Source organism: Buceros rhinoceros, unplaced genomic scaffold (assembly GCF_000710305.1).
Source record: "Buceros rhinoceros silvestris isolate BGI_N320 unplaced genomic scaffold, ASM71030v1 scaffold5402, whole genome shotgun sequence".
Classification (NCBI taxonomy): Eukaryota; Metazoa; Chordata; class Aves; order Bucerotiformes; family Bucerotidae; genus Buceros; species Buceros rhinoceros.
The window spans coordinates 1,251-21,694 of record NW_010397018.1 but is presented as its reverse complement, the minus strand read 5'-3'; the positions used below and the strand labels follow the sequence as shown (position 1 = coordinate 21,694).

Below are 20,444 nucleotides of genomic sequence, written 5' to 3'. Positions count from 1 at the left end.
AATAATTATTAAAATTAATTATATAAAATATGACATTCGTAAAAACAGAACAATAATATAAAACTAAGTGTTCATTAACATTTTTTAATGGATACGGTTTTAAGCATTGCTTTGCACGTATTAGAAGCAGAAATGCAATTATGGAGGACATCTAATTGTTCAGTGATGAAGATGCTAGCTTGCCCAATTTAAAGTATACATCCTGTACAGTAAAGGGAGGTAACAGTGTTCCAGGCTGTGGATCTCAGTAGACTCTCAAAGTGCAAGTCAGCATGAATTTATTCTAACCAAGATTAATTTTACTAGTCTAGAGCGACCCTCAGCACTCAATTATTACATAATGTCTTTTGCAGTGTCACTTCCGGACGTTTTCTTTGCACATTGTCTTTGGTTCCTGACAGGCATTGCTGTAGCACTACATTCCACAGAACAACAAAATTACGTCCCAAGATCAGCTAGTTCCAGCTCCCTTCTCAAGCAGGGACAGCTACAGCAGATGTCCAGGACCGTGTCCAGTTGGGTTTGGAGTATCTCCACAGATGGAGACTCTACAACCTGGGCAACCCATTCCCTTTCAAGGATACTGCATTTTTAACATTTCCCCATTTCTCTCTTTTATTCTAAATTTCCTCCTAATCATGTGGTTTAGTGAAAGGGCAGACTGGGACCACAGTCCAGGCCGGTACGTTTCAGCTCATTTCAGCAGCTTTGACTCTGCAGTAGCCCTTGCAAAAAAATACCAGTCTGATGGGCTTACATAACACCAGCTGGCTGCCTTTGTTAAGATCATTTTAAAGGCAACGACGTACCCATTCCACATTTAGAATTCAAAGAAACATCACTTTAGTAGTATGAAGAGTCTAAAACAGACACAGTTTTCCATTTTGAGGTTGAGGATTGACAGAACAGCCTAGGAAAACCACATCTGCTGCAACTCCCATATGTACATAATACTACGATAAAAAAGAGAATGCAGAGCCATGGCATGGCAGTTATCACTGTTTGATACAGCTGTCTGTAAAAGGTTAAGTTATATACAATTAATTATATGCTAATGCAATAATGCAATATACATTTTTAGGCTACCAAGGGAGAGAGAAGATACCTCTTTTAGCAGAATGCAGTAATTTATAGAGACGGTCTTTATTCAAAGAGACCTGGAGTGTATTATTTCTACTGATAATCACACTGTCCTCAGCTTTGTCTGCAGAAGAGGGAGTTTATCTTTCTACTTTGAAGTTCATATATTACCAAGCACAAAAAGAAACCATGTATGTAATTTCAGTGAGAATATGTTCTTTATATACATATAAAACATATATATGTGTAAATCTTGTTTATAAATTATCTTTTAAAACCAAACAATACATGTCATCCATAATCAACTTCTCTCAACACATTTTTTCACAAAACCTCCAGCCAAATTCAGTAAGTTAACCTACAGGGCTCTTCTAGAGCAGACAACCAAGAGAGCATGTTTTCCCCACTGCAGCAGTAGGATACTGTATTTACCTGAGGGCTATTACCTGGATGAAAAATAATTTGGGTTTGCCTATAAGGCTTTTACACTTGTCTCCTCTGAACAGTGCAGTCAGACTCTTGATGGCCATGGGTCCATCGGTGCCATAGATGAGGCCTTCTTCCCCATGGCTTAGTAGGATACAGGCAAAACAAGCGGCATCACTGTGATTCTCCTCAGCAGCTACAAATCAAATACTTCTTCGTCAAAAGGAAGCAACATTTTATACAAGAATTGTATCTAGCAAACACATTTTTCTGAGACTAAATATACAGAGGACCTCTACTGGAAGGCATAAGAAGTGGATAAAGATGACAAACCCCACTTTTTAGTAATGGGATGAGTACCTTGAATACATTAATTCATCCTTCATCTGACTTAGAGTCTAGCCCACTGGAGTCAACAGGCTGGACTCTTTACCTAATAAGACAAGGCTCTTCACCTAACACACAGGACAGGCACTTCACCTAATATGACAAGAAAACTGTGTATTTCTGAACTGACATTGGAGGAAGTGGTGGGGAATTAAGTCTAAACCATACAGAAACCGAATCTTTCTATATAGACAATTGCACATAGTGGGGCCTAAGCAATCTGTTCTAATTTGACCTGCTTGCAGCAAGTGGTAGATTTGGTGACTTCCAGAGGTCTTTTCCACTCTAAATTATTCTATGCTTCCACACTTTTACCTTGTTTCAGTAATTTTTCCATAGCATCACGGCTTCGGTCATTGTATGTGTGAACTTCAAAACCTAAGTTTCTAAAACTCTTAGCTAGATCTTCAGCATCTTTATCAGTGCCATTGCGTGTACCCATTCCTGTCAGAAAACAAAGAATACGGTTGATTGCACATTGCGCAACTCCAAACAATTCTTGTGTTCAAAGGTAAATTTTTAGGTTTATAATTACTAAACTTAAACAACGTCATGGTGACACGATTTTAAAACAATCCTCTAAGAGCTTTCTCAGCACTGAGAAGAAATGGTGAGATTTATTTTAACGCAAAATAAAGCAAGGCTCTGTGTTAACACGTATCTTATCCTGAAAAATGTTGGCATGCCTCCAGCACCTTGCAACACAGGATCTCCTGGACCTCAGCATAGGCCTGATTTTATCTTCTTTCAGTTATGCAGTGTAACACATGCATAAGGTACCCCAAGGAAAAAGTGCTGAAAAGACTCTCTCTGATACCCATGTAAAAGAAACTGATGTAAATTCTCTGGAGTAAATACTTCATTTAGTGTGTTTACCAAGTGTGTAGGAAAAGACCAATAAAGTTGACTATAACAGAAACATCAGTCTGCTTTGAGACTGCACATTGTCTGAAAAGTTAAATGCAAGAGTGTGATCAGAGCACACCTACAGGCATCAGCTTCTGTAGCTCATAGCTGTAGCCCAGGGATAGAGAAGTTATAACATGGGGTGTAGATGCCAAAGCTCAAATTTTAACTATGCAGCCTTAAACTCTGGGACAAGTTTTAGTTTGAAGTTAACAGAGCAAGGCGACATGCTCTTTGAAACATTTATTTACTACAAAGACGCTGCAAAGAGCTGCTCTCATGTAAGTATTAAAGAACAGGAAAAAACTGTAGGAACATCTATTTCTCAAAAAAGATAAATATATTCATCAAAATTCCATGTCCTAAAAGTAAAATGCTTACTGATTAATGAAAGTATAAAAATTCTGAAGTCTGTAATGAGTGTCAGCAAAGGAAGAACATTACCTGTTTTGTCTTCAAAGTTTTTGTTGTTTATAATAATACATTTGCCAACTTTCTTATAGTCCATATTATACTGGAATGTGGGCGTAACAATTCGGTACTGATTACTGAGAGAGGTCTTTGGCTGGGCTTCTTCTCCATTCTTCTTTTTTCTAGGTGAACCAGATGAAATTACTGTTAGTGGCCAGTCACATGCAGTGTGTCTATTTGTCTTAACTCAAACCATCTGGGCAGCCCTACCCAAAGTTTTTAAGCCTCTAATGTTTGTTTTCTTCCTTCACATTTCAAACTGAGGCATAAGATCTTGTGATTTCCATGAAGTGATTATTGTATGCGATTGGATTCTGATGACAGTAAATGACTCAAGTGAACTGCAGTCAACAGGAGTGAACGCAGATCCTGACTCACAGATAAAACAAATGGCCTGAACATGAAGCCAGGCTGGCAGTAACCTTTCACAAACTATGGTTCTGGTCATGTTTTACTTTTACTATAAATAAATCAGGTAAGGACAGACAGATGTCCCTTACTAGCTAACCCACGCACACGAAGATAGGCAGTTTACCCAATGGCATGCTAGCATTTGTTTATTCAATCACCATCATCCCTGAATTCTCTGAAGATTAAGAGTGAGCAGTAGGTAGTTTCTCCTGATAAAGGTTCTAGATGGGAACAGGCCAAGCATTAATTTGGTCTGCCAAGTGGCAGTCTGAACCTATGAAAAAACTAAGCACATTTTAGTGTAATTATCAATAACTGAACCTCATTTAAAAAAACGGACAAACCAACCAAAATGAGCTGTAAGTGTTCTCTGTTAATATGATGGTGTACTGACCTTTCTTCTACATGCAGGAGTGTTAGATTGGATTAGAAGGAGATGCAAAGGGACAGCACAGACATCACTCACCCATTTATTCTGAATGAAGTATTAAGAACAGACCAAATTCAGCCAGTATGCACACCTGAAGTATAAGTCAGAGGAACTCAGCAGTACTCGATTTTAAAGGTGGACTTTTTGGTCTGTGCAGGTGGCTTCAGATGTTGGCAAGATCTCCTCAGGCAGAAGTGAAGCCAGTGAGAGCCTATAAAGTGTCTGATTCTACCTCAGAACTATCAACAAGTTTTGGAGCAAGCCCAGTTAGAAACAAAGCTCAGGAAAGGGCAGAAGAAGTATCAGCACCTCTTTTACTTGTTTGGTCAAGCACCCTGCATCCAACAGTATTCACTGCCGATGTCTGAGAGGAAAACAACCTACTTTTGCAGCACAAATAACTATATAACACAGTCTGTTTTTAACAAAATTAGATTCTTTCCATACTCTCAATTAATTTAAGTACTTTCACTATTCTGACTGACATCTTTCTAAAGAATTACTATGCTATTTGCTTCAAGAATAGCCTGTAGACATGAGATTGTTGCGAACTGATTAAATGTGGTTTAGATGATCTGTTTTCTTCCCGATTTAACTGTTGTCTTTTAGCTTTAAGCGTTCTCTTTTTTATTACTGAAGGACAAGGCTAATGGGAAACTATAACAAACCTTCTCTAGTTGAATCATTATGTTCAAATGGTACTGCAATTCAATTTTAAAACTGCTTCTTATCTTTGAATGCTCTCATCTTCTATATTATAAAGGGCCAAATTAAATAGCTGCATTTGGCAGGCTTTCTCTGTATTCTTTTTACATGTGACCATCTTAATATCATCCTCTCTCTTAGACTTCCCTCAGAGACTACAAAACAAGATATTGAATCGTATCTACTTGAGGATCTTGTCTGACACTCTGGATGTACAGATTTTTTCTGGCAAATTGCAAGTATTGATATTCTCCTTGCATACTGCTTCTTGAGGGATCTGGGAGCAATAATTAAATACGCTTTGCCTCAAGAAAAGATTTTAACCATTTTAAAGAATTATCCACAGCTGTATGATGTTAATATTACATTTGACTTTCAAAGCAATCTTGGATTCCTATTTTAGCCTAAAATTCCCCCTGGTCCTACATCACTAGACAGCTTTCTGGCAAAGACAGAAAAGGAAATTTCAAAACAACAAATACCCACTCAGGTCGATGAAGAGGCTAATTTCCTCAGTCTACATTGGATTCAAGTTTCTACAGATTTATCTGGCTTCACTGACTTCCTGAAAAAGCTGCATGACTAACAGTGGCTGTTACACACAATAGGATATTTTCAGGGGGGTTGTACACAAATTTCTGTTTCTGACCAACCCCTGAACAGTTGTGAATGCTCCGGACAGATCCACACGAGCAGTATAGTATCATGATTGCACCGTCTGCTCTCCTAAAGTGCTGGAAGTGATGTTAGAGCAGCCATGTTACCCCACAGAAAGCCTCACTGAAAATAACAGCTGGGGTTAGGTGGCACCATAATGTAGCCACACAACTTCTCTGAAACCACTTCCGAGTTTAATAGTGTGCGCTCATTCATGCGGAAAAATTTGGGCGTTTTAGGGACTGGTATTCCCAAAAGCATACTGAAAGCTTCGTGTCAGTCAATGTCAAATGTCACAGACAGCCCTCATCAGCACAGCAGCAGACGTTAGTATCCTTTCCCCATTCCTTTACAGAGGACAGTATGGCTTTGTCCTAATGACTCCTCGCAAGCTGAACAGGCTAATGAGACACTAAGCAATCACAGCAGGCTTTGTAGGGTCACAGCTATTGTTTCTTTACTTTCAGACAATAAAAAGTTCCAAAAATCTTTTGCTATCTGTCCAAACTGAATAAATAAGGAAGCAAAGGTTGTGGAGTATACACAGCCTGGGCCTGCAGTCCAGAGACAAACTGGCTTTGGAAGCTTGTTTTCGGTGCAAACACAGCGCAATGTGAGAATTGCCTGACCAGACTAAACTGACAGAGTAAGGTCCAACTCTTCAGTTCCAGTAAGCTAAAATAGACCTTGTAATAATGACTAATAAAGTAATAAGCAGTTCTTAAGGGAAATGTCCTGTCAGTGACAGGCTGTCTTATCACTGAAAGCATAAAGCTTTCCAGCTAAATTTTTATTTTCTAGGCTTTGAACTGTACACTTGTTAATATAAATGTTTACTGCTGTTGTTCTTACTAAGCTTTCTAATCATCATATTTTCTGAAAGGGTTTTCACTAGTTAGTTAAGTGCTGTTATAACATGTTCTAAAACACTTGCCCTCAGTTTTACTTCATTTCGCTTCTCTAACATCCAGTGTCTTTAATTTCCCTCTTCTGGGATTCAAGTTTGCCCAGACTAAATAGAAACTTTAATTTTATGACAGTTTACTCTTTCTTCAGCTCTTAATTACAACTGTCCCATAACTCCTCACTCCACTAGCTGTCACTGATCTTTCCCTTAGACAGAAATATTCTTCCTATCAGTGCTCTCACATATTTTATGTTCTCTCCCTTCGGTCAAGAGTTCACCAAAACTGAAACTCCACTCTGGCACCCTCATAGAGCTTGCACATTTTCCCTCTTTCTGTGTCTCTGATTCTAGTCCTTAGGCCTGGCAACAGCATGTCTGCGAATGTGATTTCATTAAGTCTACACTCAATCTGTTAGACTCAAATCACTATTATCAATTTCTCACTTTTCAAATATAAAATCAAAGTTACCCATAACATTACAGCATTTTATTATGGAACTTTTAAATAGTAAAGGCCAAATTTTTTATTGCCATGAGTAGCTAAAATTCTGTCAAAGTCAACGGAGATATATCACTCACACTAGTAGTGAACTTGATTATCTAGACTGCTACTTACCACAGCAAACTTTCTGTTACACTTTGGGTAAATTATGCTTTCAATATGTACAGATATCAAGATTTAAGGACAAAAATATCACTGTTAACATTTAACTATTCCTAAAGATTATTTTCAACAACAATTTTACTGAAAGCAGTGTCTCTTAGCACCTTCCTCTCCATTGACTTCCTTTCTACTGCCATCTTCCTGCACTTCCTTTGCTACCATGTATTAGTATAACATACCATCATACTATGAATCCATGTGCAGAGAATGTCTTCCTTGGGTGTTGCAGTCTCTCATCATCTCTTCTACCTGCTACAGCCAAACTCTTGGGCTCAGGTCGCCTGCCCTCCAGAGTAACGAGTGTTTCAGTGAGAACCAGCTGCTTAACTTCAGGTGTTGTGTGATGTCTTTCCAAAGTGAGGGTCTTCACGTTACATCATGAATGCCAGCTGTGTAGGCTGGGATTGCCCACCTTTGTGCATGCTGTAAAGGCCAGTGACTGTAAACAAACCTGCCCTAAGAAAGCTGGTCTGCTGCAACTGTAATGGGCTCCCCTCGGAACAGTACCAGCACAATGCAGGGAAAGTTCCCAAGAGAAGAGGGGATGGAAGTGAAACATTAAGAAGAAAGTGAAATCTTTCTAAAGCTCAACTTTTAACAGTGATTGAAAAGAGTGACGACAGATAATGTAGCTCTTCTGAAAACATGAGCTGCTTGGCCTTAAAAGCAATGTGACACCAAGCACACAGAAGAAACAGCTCCGCCTGGGAAAGAGCAGTCTCTTAAACAGCCTTATGGGCAGAGGAATGGATGAATAAAGACAAATTTCATGATCATCACTTCCCAGTCACAGGATGAGAAGAGTTTCCTCTCTGTTTTTTTTTCTCTTTGTTTGCTTTTCTAAGAGGAAATTAATGTGTTAATCAAAACAAACTCTGAAAATGATATTACAGAGGGATATCTGGGCTTTGAAAATAAATATAGTCCCTTCTCTCCCAGGAAAGTTGGGGACTTTTGTGGCTTTATTGAAAAATGTAAGCAGATTAAAAAATTCTACCATGATGATACTACGCAGTTTAAGGAAGTTGGGCATTCAGAGGCAGGTAGACAAAGCTCAATTGATCACATTCGTTTCTATTCAAAGTACACGCAAACAAAAGAAATGAACTCTGCCTCGCTCTATGAAGTTCAGTAAATCTGGGCTTTACTTGATAAGGAATATCACAGAACATCATGACAGTTTTTCCTCTGGCACGCTTCTTTAACACAATACGCAATCATATATAACTTCTGAGTGACTGATAATGGCTTATAGCAGTGGTACAGTGGGAAACATATATAACTTCTATAAGCCGATAATGGCTTATAGCAGTGGTACAGTGGGAAAGACCATAGCACAAATATTCTCAGTAACCTATCAATCAACATTCGCCAGAACTTTCGCATACTTAGTATTATGGGACACAAGGAATCTTAGGACCGCAATGCTCTTTATTCTACTACAAACAACTGAGATATTTCCTTTATGACTTTTACATTTGGGGACTTCTTTCAAAGGCTTCATTTCAATAAATTTCCCACTGAGTTACAATACTGTGGAGTAAGTGTACGGGACAATACATTAGTTTGAAGACCACTGAAGAAACTTAGGTAGCCTATATTGCTGACTGGATTTTATGCAGTTTGTGTGGCTCTATGCTGCCCTGTCTAAAAACCCCCACTGCTTCCATTATTGTATGCACAGTTTAAATGATGTTTACGTCTACTGCTCATCACAAGTACTACTTTCGCTCTCCTGGGGAAAAATCCTGGATTGGATTTCTTTTTTTTTTTAAGTAGGTGGGTCAAGGATAGCCAGGAAACAATGAAAATGCAGAGAGGTTTGTGTTTGAATTCACAAAGTGTCACCAAGCCATGTATAGTAAAACTGAGTGTACTGGAGACCTGTTCAGACCTATTCTTCCAAAAGAAGTAAACAAGAAACAATTCATAAAACAGACAAATCAATGTTCAGTATCTTGTTCTACGTTTCTACCTTAGTCTCAATAATTAGTGGTCTGTTAATACATCTGGTGCTTTCCAATGATGACGCATTGTCTTACTCCTAGATAACCTTCTCTCCAAACCACCAGCTTTAATACTTTTATCCAGCCTAATTTCATCATATTTAGTACACCTCTAATTACTGTACACTCTACCCTCTTTATTTTTTTTTCTCTTGAAATCTATTGGCAATAACAAGCAAAAGACACTTGTTAAACCTGACTGGAGCTTTTTAGATCTTAAGTTCTTTAAGGCAGACTCTTTGTTCTTTGTCAGATCCGTTTTGGCAAAGTGTCATGCAGATTTAGAGCTGCATGAAAATAACAGATTATCCTCTTGCCTTTTCCCATTAATATTGCATCAGGTTGGCAGAGCAAGAACACTTCTGACCAAAAAGAATGTGTCTCTACTTGAATTGTCTTTTACAGAAACGAATATTCCTTTACTGTCAGAAATCAGAAAGCATAAATTACATGTTATAAGAATGAAACATTAACATAAGGGCTAGACCAAATACTACATCTATATGTAGCAAAGCCCACAATACACGCTAACAGAAGCCACTGCAAAAGATACTGGCATTTGGGAGATCTCAGATCTGTTTCCAACCTGACACACCCTAGGAGCTCATGAACCTTTCCTCCTGAATATACTCCAATGGCAGGTGCAGTTTTCATCTCTCTTTTTACAGACAGATAACACCTTATCGAGGACTCTTTTGAAAAAGGTTAAATATAACTGTAAATCAGGAAAATAAATACTATCCCTCACAATCTTTTTTTAAACAAAGGTTACTCAGGCTTCCAAGTTTTGTGCCAGTAGATAAACTGAAAACAGCTCAACAGCTGAAGCAAAAACCTCCTGAGGAAAAAGAGGCAACACTAGTTACAGAGGAGGAAGGTCAAGTAAATATTGCATACTTTCAGTTTCCCTTCTGAAAGTTATTAGCAAATGACTGCTGACTTTTGATAGATTAGCACCAACAAAATAATAAGTCCGTAGAAGGCTGTTTTAAAATATGCCAATATAAAAGCCAAAAGAAAATTTGAAAAAATCCTAATACTGAAGTCAGAATCTTTTCAACATAATAGGAAGTCTTCATTTAGAAGAGAGAAGAAGAGAGGTCCTACAAAACTGGAACATAAAAGTTCCCCAAAAGCATTTAAACATTATTTCACCTATATTGCTTACTACATCAAGGAGATGTCTTACACAAAAGGCATGAAAACTGGCACCTGCAAATTAGAATAGCAAACATAAATGACACAATACAAACAAACCCCAGAACACTAAAACAAAAACCAGGCAAATGGTCCCAGATTTCTGTTCCCTCTAACAGAAATTGCTCTTGTTTTGTCCATTAAAGAAATTTTAAATTATAGTGAAACATGCCAAACTACTAACACTGGAGTCTGAAGTTCATATTTATCGATGACATATAAAGTCTGTGCAACCCTTGCATCTTCATATGCCACTCTGCTGAAGTGCCTAAACCTTGCAACTCGTTTTTGGCAAGGGGTGGAATAAAGGGAAATGGCAAGTGTGCTCACTCGAACACCACAGCCTGAATGAACGCACTCCACTTTCCTCCTAAGAGGTGGTCTTAAAAGTGACAGGACCACTCAGGTGGTAAAATAATGCCTGTTTGTGACATTATTTAGCCTCCAGCTTCTTTTTGAACAGCTAATTAGTTCATGACTTCTTAAGGACATCTTTGGAACTAGACAGTCAGCTGACTAATCAAAGCCAGCATAAAAGTCACCAGAGGCAAAGCCTCTTGCTTGAACGAACCTGAAACTAGGAAGGGAGCTAACGGAGACAGTACCTATTGTTTCTGCAGAAACCCCTGTCTCAAGCCCTCCTTATAACTGTAAACACACTGATTTTGAAAGGAAAATATTGTTGTGGCAGTCCTTAAAGAAACGTAAACAATGGGACTATTTCTTTGAATTTATAAACTTAATAATAAAGGCGGAACAGACCTAAACTATCATTAACAAATTCTTTGCCCAAGACGAGTCTGAGTTCATTCAGCCAATAAAACAGTGTCATATTAAAAACATCCTTTCTTTCTTACTGTGATGCATGTAGCAGTACTGCTACAGATTTTGCAGAAAATTTGCATAATACTTTATTTTTTTTTTAAGAAATCCTGGCGTTTCCCTAAGTTTCCAGTAGCATGCTACATCACCTCCAAAAGTAGAAAATTATTTATTAAGATTATATGCTAGCTATGCTAACCTGAAGAAAAGTATTAAACCAAAATGCTCAGCTGTGGGGATATGGTCCGTGACGTGCTAAGAGCCACCAGCTGTGCTCTGGATGGAGAACTGAGTGTGAATCGTGCTTCTGCAACTCTGTACCTCTTGGTCTGAGTTATTCCATTACAAAATGGACCCTAAACAAACTTGTTTCATAAAACAACTGCAGATCTTATGGCTTCTTTCCAAGGTGATAGTAGTGTAAATCACAGAATTAATTTAAAATCCACTATTTTGTACAACTGTACAATGTTTATGTCCAGAGTGTGTGAGATGTTTCACTGCCAAATGCCTCCCAGAAAAAAATGCTGAAACCAAGGCATTGTTGCTGTCCACTGTGGAGGTTTACAGTGCTTGTCAGTCCACAGACAAATTCCTGTCTTTGGTTACCACACTAGCTTCCCTGAAACGATAAAACCGCTAGTGACCACACACGATTGTTTAATGTCAACTCCAAAAGTGACAGGAATGCAGTCCACAGAATATGGCACTTTCCCAAAGCATACTATAGCCCTAAAGGCCTCTGGGACCTTGGCTTAACAGTCAAGACACCCCAGCTTCCCACTGCAGCCGCTCAGCTGAACTACAGCAATGGCTACCTCTCTGTTCCTGTGCAACCACAGTCTAAGGCGTATTCGCTTGAATCACACAAGGCCACACCTACCACAAAGCTTCACAGCTGCAACAGGCTCGGAGGTGACCAAACCCAGCTCCTGAGCTGCACCATGGTAACTGCAGTAACTGACTCACCCGAGCGTCAGCATGCTTTTCATTCGGCCTCTTGCATAGCAAGCCACAAACCCTCATTCAGTAGTTTCTACAAACCTGCAGCTTCTGTTTAAGCTACAGAACACCTTTTAGATTTATGTCAAATCTTTTTTTAAAAGATCCTTTTATGGATCCAGTGGAAAAAGTACCTCCTATCTTCTGATTTTCCACCTCCTGTGTATCTATCTGTACAGTACACTATGTATAGTACAAGCAAATTACCTTTCAATTTAGTTAGAGAAACTACATACATTTTAAATCCCTCATCCCATTTTAGTTTCAAACCCTTCTCCAGTTAGGAGGAAGAATCTTCTCTAAGAACTTGAAAAACAGAGAAACCCAGTTCAGGACTACTAGAAACTCACTGTGTAATGAAAGGAGTTGAGCTCTGTGGAAGACCAAGCCTCAGTCTACAACTCCTGGTACACTTTTTATATTATATACATCTTTGGAGTTCCGATAATTACACCTAAATATGTCTTACTCTCCTTTTAACTATGTATTAGTGAGGGCCTTAACATTAATTCAAATCAAACCTATGGCTGCAATTTTATTTATTATATATAAAGGAAGCAGATGAAGCACAGTGGGGCTAAGCCAGCTACTCTTTATAAAAGAAGTTTCAACACGAACTATTAAGTCTAATATTGTCCACATTTTGCAACACTTAAAAAAAGACAAGAGGAAGATAAACAAACAGGTAGCAGTATCCTAGTCTTAGTGTACTTAGTATTTTAAGTATCATTTACAGCTTACATGACAATTCTGTGGTGTATTACCTGCAGCAGAGAGGACGCAAAGAGTAAGTTCTAAACTCTCAACCATCAATTTGTAATTCAGCTTCAGCTCCTAAATTAGTTGCATGGTATCTGCTGTGCAGGCCTCATGATATCGTATGCAACATAATATTAAAATAACATTCAAAAGGTAAAATTTTACAAATAATATTGTTTGCTGAAAGGCTTTCTGCTGGTTTCTGGAAAACTTGCATGTGCATGCCTTCCATGGGTGTTCTGGAAACTGAAATCTTGCATGATCATATTCTAGGCAGTATAACGTACACAGGCAACTGCCAATTTCATGACAAAAAGATGAAGCCTCTCTTACCTATCATAGCTATTATGATAGCTAAATATATATATATTGGTATATATACTGGTATATGGACTGTTTGGAAAATGACTCCAAATAAAGCAACCTCCCCAAATACTATTTCTCAGAGAACACTCTGGCTAGGATTAGCAATTGCAAATTGCCAGTGGAGTTAAAATTAGGTTGATCTAAGCACTGAAACTAAACTCTTCTAGGGTATTCACTCATGAGAGTTCCAAACGGGTGGCAGAGAAGGAAGGAGAGAAGTAGCATTCTACAGTACCTGGGCTCATCATCAAATGGTACTCCACACTGCATCTGAAAACAGCTTCAGCTTGTCCTCAAGAGCAAGGCTAATCTTCTTTGCTAATGCTAGGAGCCCACCATGCTCAGGGTTACATGGAGAGTGAAACAGGATGCTCTCTGTGTTCAGGCCCAAGGATTTGCATGTGTCAGCAGTGGGTCACACTGGACTTTTCTGTGGGGCTATTCAAACCCTCATAGCTATCACCCTGCAAGCTGAGGTCATGCAGGCCTGATCCACCTTTGCTGACAAGCGGAAAACACGCTCCCATCGCTCTGATTCTATCACTGTTTCTATGTAAGAGAGCAGGAAAATACAGCAGATCTTGAGATGGAGGACGGACAGCAGACTGTGTTTTTTCATACATCTTCCCTCTCTCAAAACCTCATCCACTATTGCTACGATATGTACGCAATAAATATATCTATACTGCAAATTAACACACACAGTTTTCAAAACCTCTTTGTATTCTATTTCATAGAACTATTTCCTATATATTTACACTTCAACAGTTTTGGTTTATTATAAATTTGGCGTAATGTGGTTTTGATTCCTTTGGAAGCTTAAAAATGACACTACATAATAGCCTTCCTCCGAATTTTGTATGATGACAGCCCAGAGTTTGTTGTAATGAAGGAAATAAATTACTACACTAAAAAGGAATTAGGGTAATTGACTCACGGTTGTGATTGCTACAGATACAGTTTATGTATAACCCAATGCTTGCAGTGCTTCACAAGATAAAATCTCTAAGGTGACTGGAAACAAGCATTGACTGTGAACTAATGAGACTTGAAACTTGAGACCAGACACTATTTCAAGATACTTGGGCATTTCCTATACAGTACATCCAGTAAGTGTCCAAGGGAAGGTACAAGCACCAACCACAGTAACTGTAATCATTAAATACTTCTGCAGCGTTGTCCAAAAGTTGGGTTCCAGGTCTGACAAACACTGCAATAACAAAAAATAAAAAGGCAACCTCTGTTTAAAAGAGAGTAATGAGAAAGAAACACCTCTGTTGATCTGTGTTAAAATCTCTTTATTGACTTTGTGGAAATTAACTTTAAGACACTATAGATACTGGAACCTATGGCTTCTGAAATTTATGTTCAGCGCTTTGGGGGAAAATGCACTGATATTTAGATTGTGCAAAGCAGAACCTACCAACTCTAAACAAAATTAAAATTACGTTGTGCTAGACTTTCGAGTTGGGATAGTAAAAGGAAAGATGGTTTACAGGATAGACTAAGACGCACAGTGATTTTCTTGGAGACATAAAGAAATGTGAGGCTGAATCAACTGTTCAGTTCAGACCTCTGAGTTGCAGCCCAGTGCATAACTTCAGATAATGATTCATCAGTTGGTATTTGTTTTAAAGTAACTTGCTATTTTTATTCTATCTAAGGATAAAAGAGTTACTTTTCTTACCAGTATTTATTTTGTAAAGGTCTGTGATATCCTGTCACTGAATAACCTGTAACAGAACTGCACATTTAATTTTAAAACTGTCAGTTATGATGAAAAAGATGAGGTATCATTGAAGGCATAATCTGGATGGGAACACATGAAGTTCAAGACAGAACAGCTGACACTGGTGCAGTGGAGACCAGTACAGCTCCTTCATAAGCATACAGTGCTAGCAGTAGTACTTTTTCTACAAAGGACATCATTAATTTCTAAGATCACTGTATTGGGTTAGAGTGGCAAGGTTTTAGTAGTGGGGGGGCTACAGGGGTGGCGTCTGTGAGAAGCTGCTGAAAAAGCTTCCCCTACTATGTCCAATGGAGCCAATGCCAGCCGGCTCCAAGATGGACCTGCCACTGGCCAAGGATGAGCCCACCATCAACACCTCTCATACACATATTAAAAAAGGAGGGGAAAAAAAACTGTGCAATGACAACCAGAGAGAGGAGTGAAAACATGAGAGAAACACCCCTGCAGACACCAAAGTCAGGGAAGAAGGTGGGGGAGGAGATATTCCAGGTATCAGAGCAGAGATTCCCCTGTAGCCCATGGTGAAGACCATAGCGAGGCAGGCTGTCCCCCTGCAGCCCATGAAGGTCCATAGTTGGGCAGATACACCTGCACCTCGTGGAGGACCTCACACCAGAGCAGGTGGATGCCCAAAGGAGGCTTTGACCCATCTGGAAGCCTGTACTGGAGCAGGCTCTTGGAAGGATCCGAGGACCCATGGAGGGAGGAGCCCATGCTGGAGCAGGACATGTGACCCTGTGGAAGACCCACACTGGAGCAGTTCATGAGGAACTGCAGCCTGTGGGAAGGACTCTCATTGGAGACTTTTGTGGAGGATTGTATCCCATGAGAAGGACCCCATGTTTGAGTAGGGGAAGAGTGTGAGGAGTCTGAGGAAGGAGTAGCAGAAACAATGTGTGATGAACTGACTGTAAACCCCTCTGTGCTGCTGAGGAGGAGGAGATAGAGAAAATCAGGAGTAAAGTTAAGCCCGGGAAGAAGGGAGGGGTGGGTGGAAGGTGTTTTAAAAATGTATTTCTCATTATCCTACTCTAATTTGATTGGTAATAAATTAAATTAAACTGATTTCCCTAAGTCAAACCTGTTTTGCCTGTGACAGTCATTGCTGAGTGATCTCCCTGTCCTTCACTCAGCCCATGAGCCTTTCTTTGTATTTTCTCTCCCCCGACCAGTTGAGAGGGAGTGATAGAATGCCTTTGGTGGGCACCTGGTGTCCAGCCAGGGTCAACCCATCACAGATCAGTCCCCGTGTTTTCAAATGGCCCAAAAAGTACAAAATGGGCAACTCTGGACAACACCTGCATCACTGTAAAACTGTTCTTCATGAAGTTATGGGCAAAGCAGCTTCTTACAAAACAAATAAAACCAAGCTGTTGGTAATCAAAAGTGGATGGAAAACAACTCTCCAAGGTTCAAGAGAACAACAGAAGAGCAAAGATGAAACAAAGACAACCTTCCTCACCTGTTAAAGCTCCAAAGCTGAGGTTCATCTGAGGGTGAATTTCAGAAATTAATATCTATAGGACAATGCTATTTATTTTTTTATTTTTATGGCTATACTGAGACAAGGGTCATGAAGTTAAAATAGTCAGCTTCGGTAAAGTGTGCTTCCCCACTTTGATGCCCTTTAAGCCGAATAACCACCATACAAATGAAAAGAAAACCTATATATGTGTGAATCTTCTTTTGGGAAAATACACTGATAGTTAGCTTGTCTAAATACTAGTTTACAAACCTGGTAGAGATCACAACTATAACTATCAGAACCAGCGAACTAACTACAGGAGGCAAGCTAGACACTGATCTTTCCAGCAAACTTCCAAATTAATTAAAATGAAAAGTCTCAAACTTTATAGTGGCCTGACTTGGCAGAAAAAAATACTTTCCTGATATTTTGGGGTTGCAGTGTTAAAGAGCTGAAGTACTACTCTTGATGACTCTATGTCAGTGCACCCTACAAGCCCCTCAAATTCCTCAGTGAGATGTTCTTACAATATATTTCCTGTTTATGAACTAAGGGCACTACAGAATCACAGTTTCAGTTGTTAACTAGGTATTTCTAAGAATTCTTAAATATGTATTTAAATCATGCTTTCTGTTTCCAGACAAGAGAATATTGACTGTAAAACAAGACAGTAGGGCTGGAGTAGATAAAAATAACCAGAGGACAAATGGTTCTATACAGTTAAGTTAGAATAAAACTGGTACCTAGATAGTACTAACATCTACCCTCTTCTGCATGATGCTTCTTTACTGAAGCCCACAAGCAGTCCTAAATATTGACAGTTCAAGTGTGAGCAAGTGATTTTTGCATTAAACAAAATTAATACCCTCCTGCCATCTAGTGGCTAAAAAAACCCCTAAACCAAGCACCACCAGCAGATGTTAATCCAAAACTTAGTTCTTCCATCTCTCCCCCACCAAACAATTTTTCACCACCTCCTTTAACTAAGTACTATTTTAAAGAAAAGGAAATACGTAGAAGATAATTCCCCTAAACCGTGACGCAGCCAGAACCTGCTGACTCCATGGCTTGTTCTGGGCATCATAGCCTCCATGGTAAAGCAGGCTCGTGGACCTCTCTGAGAGAAATATGCTGTAGTGAGTAAGTTTCTACTTACTGATCTTGCTAGATAAATCTCCAGTCACAGCCAGAGAATGGTGAATTGGAGCTGTGAAGCTACTGGAAACTGCTGGTCTTCCTGCATGGCTTTGAATTCAGTTTCTCACTGCTCTGTTCTCTTAAATTAAAATTAATGTGCTTATTTAATAATACCAGTTACTTGTTTTCCTATTGAGCTTATATATTTTAAGCAATAAATGAAATACAACGTAGAATTTCATTGAAAGTACTGCACAGCTGGTAAAAGTTGGGTTGCTTAAACAAAGCAAGGGACCATAAAATTGTCGTCAGTCTAAAGCTTTCTAAACATCTTATTTTACAGGTATTAATTTCATTATGTTGCCAAAATGAAGTCTTGGCAATTAAGACACAGAGCCATGCTGGTTTCTACCCTTGTATCTGGTATTGACCAGTAATGAGTTTTAAGAAGACAAACAAAAGAAACGGGATACAGAATACAGTCTCTCAGAAATCTGATTCAGGAACATCATGCACCAAAGATTTTAATATCAATATTCCCACTGGACTTTTCTTCCACAAATACATCTAATCTTTTCTAAACTCACCTAAAATCTTGACATTGGCATATCTTGTGACTTTGAGTTCTACAGCTGCATTCTGCACTATGTCAAAATTACATCTTAGCAGTTGTTTAAAACAACTGCATAAACTTTTCATTGATGTCCCCTAGATTTCCTGTGAGGCACAACTATCATTCTCTATTCACTTTCTACTCCATTATGGTTATTATTTTAGGTCATATCCCTTCTTACTTTATACTCACACATTTCTCACCTAACTTCTTTTGGGTCAAAGAGTTTTTGTTTCTCTAAGACAAAGCCCTTGTCATTGTTTTTGGATCTTTAAGTCCTTCACTGTCAACCAGCTCATTCCTCTTTAGGCAATTACCACTTTCTTCAAGAAACTCTGATAAATTTTTCTGACTTAATTTTTTTTTCTACAAAATCTAAGTTGAATCTTCTCAATTATGTCATATTTAATCTGAGCATATTTTTCTTCTAAAGAAAAGTGTTCCAAATTGTATTCAAGGAGTTCCCAAAAGATGAATGCCTCAAACTGATGCATAGACAAATAATTTGAAAAATTTCTTACAGGAGGAAAAAGTGATAGAAAAGCTGGTTATTGCCTTTTCTTCGGGGAATGATCAGCTTTGAGTTGCATAATTTAACAACAGTATTAGCATATCGCTTCTTATAAAGACCAATTCAGATATTAAAATACATTTTAGAAAGTTTTAAACATTTGAAAAGTGTTTGGCAAGATTTAGAAACTAATGTCACATTGTCTATTTTCCATGATGTAATTTTGTTAAAATTAATAATACACATACATATCATAAAACATATTTGAGGAATGATAAAATGAGACAGAGAAAGGAAAGTCATTTGCTTAACAGTACAACAGAAGTCTTCTAAAACTAAAGCATCTTCACTGCTCTCACAGATTTCTTACCCCCATTAGACTCATATAATAAGCAGCCAAAATAAAATTACATTCTCCATGTACTTTCTCTGAATTACAGTGTTCACTTGAATGCAAATGTCCAAGAGCAAAAAACCCTCAAAGCCTCTCTGTAAATACAGTAGTCTTTGTAACAAAAGACTAACAAAATCTCTCTAAATCCATTAAGCTCACAACGTGAAGTAGCCATTTGCTGATATTCAATAGTATTTGTAAATTGTAAATAGTATTTGTAAATTTTGCATATTCATTTTTCATCTTTTGCATTTTTGATCGCATTTATCTAATGTTTTCTGGAGTACAGACAAGATGTACATAGTTCTTGCTTCCTAAACGTTTAATGGAAGTAAGCTTATGCTTCAGTGAAACTACTATATTTTAAAATGAAAGGCTTTTAATTTATTCTGTAATGGGTTACATCTCTAGACTCAGTGAGGCTGCTTTGTGCTACAACCTCGATGGCACATCCAGGCTTTAAACTATCTTAAATAGTCAGCAGGGGATTCCAATGATGCTGAAGATTAGCTGAGCTCAATGCAGTAAAATAGATAATTAATGGCATATTTAATTCCCAGCTCCATCAAAGAGCAGTGTTTAAGATGAGGGACTATAATTGATGCTAAATGAACTTAGTGGTCTCTTGACTACCAAATAAAGCTTATGTGAAATACTATAGGTCTCCCTATAGAGTGATACTAGAGAGATGCTCTGAGGTACAGGCCAGATATATTGAACCAATAAAACATAAACCCTCTCCAGGCCACCTAAGACATTGTGGACATGTCAAACTGAACTCCTAAACCCCATCAGAAGGGCAGTATGACAGCTGATACAACAGTAACAGGAATAATAGTAGTAACTTACTTTCCAAAAAGTAAGAACCTGCTAGTTCTGTCTGGCCTTGCATCAACTACGTCACCATGATCTTCATCACCTCCCTCTTGAGTAGAGCTATCGACATGCTGATCTCCCAACATCTACCAATAAAAGTACAAGAATGTAAGAGTCTCTCAATGAACACCATAATTTTAGATATACTTCTATAAACCAAACCATTAAAGCAGATACAGATAAGGTTGTTAGTCAGTTCTACTGTATCATACTTTGTCACATAAGGCTGACTATAGATTTCTGGCCCTGATTTAACATGACATGCACATGCACATCCCAGTAAGAACAAAAGTGAAAATCATTTTATGGTGAAAGACCTTATGACTAATTCCCAGAAAGGTTCTGATCGTCTGGAAAGAAGTATGTTGGGAAGAAAGCAAGAAAATTAACATAAAAATATTTGTAACTGCCATGCTATCCAGCACTAAGACACCCAGAGAGCTCCTGTGTTTTCATTTGCATATACACAAATTAGAGAAAAAACCTTGTATTATCTCCC

General features: G+C 38.5%; 1 protein-coding gene across 1 annotated transcript; it reads right to left on the bottom strand.

The window, feature by feature from the left end:
* Positions 1-1,526: 1,526 nt before the first annotated feature.
* LOC104502142 (caspase-7-like) lies at positions 1,527-20,031 on the bottom strand (the record flags this gene model as incomplete). Its single annotated transcript, XM_010146069.1, has 4 exons — positions 19,919-20,031; positions 3,244-3,392; positions 2,209-2,337; positions 1,527-1,702 (listed from the first exon to the last, which is right to left on the bottom strand). Coding segments are annotated over exons 1-4 (567 nt in total), but the record flags the coding sequence as incomplete, so codon positions are not given.
* Positions 20,032-20,444: the final 413 nt, after the last annotated feature.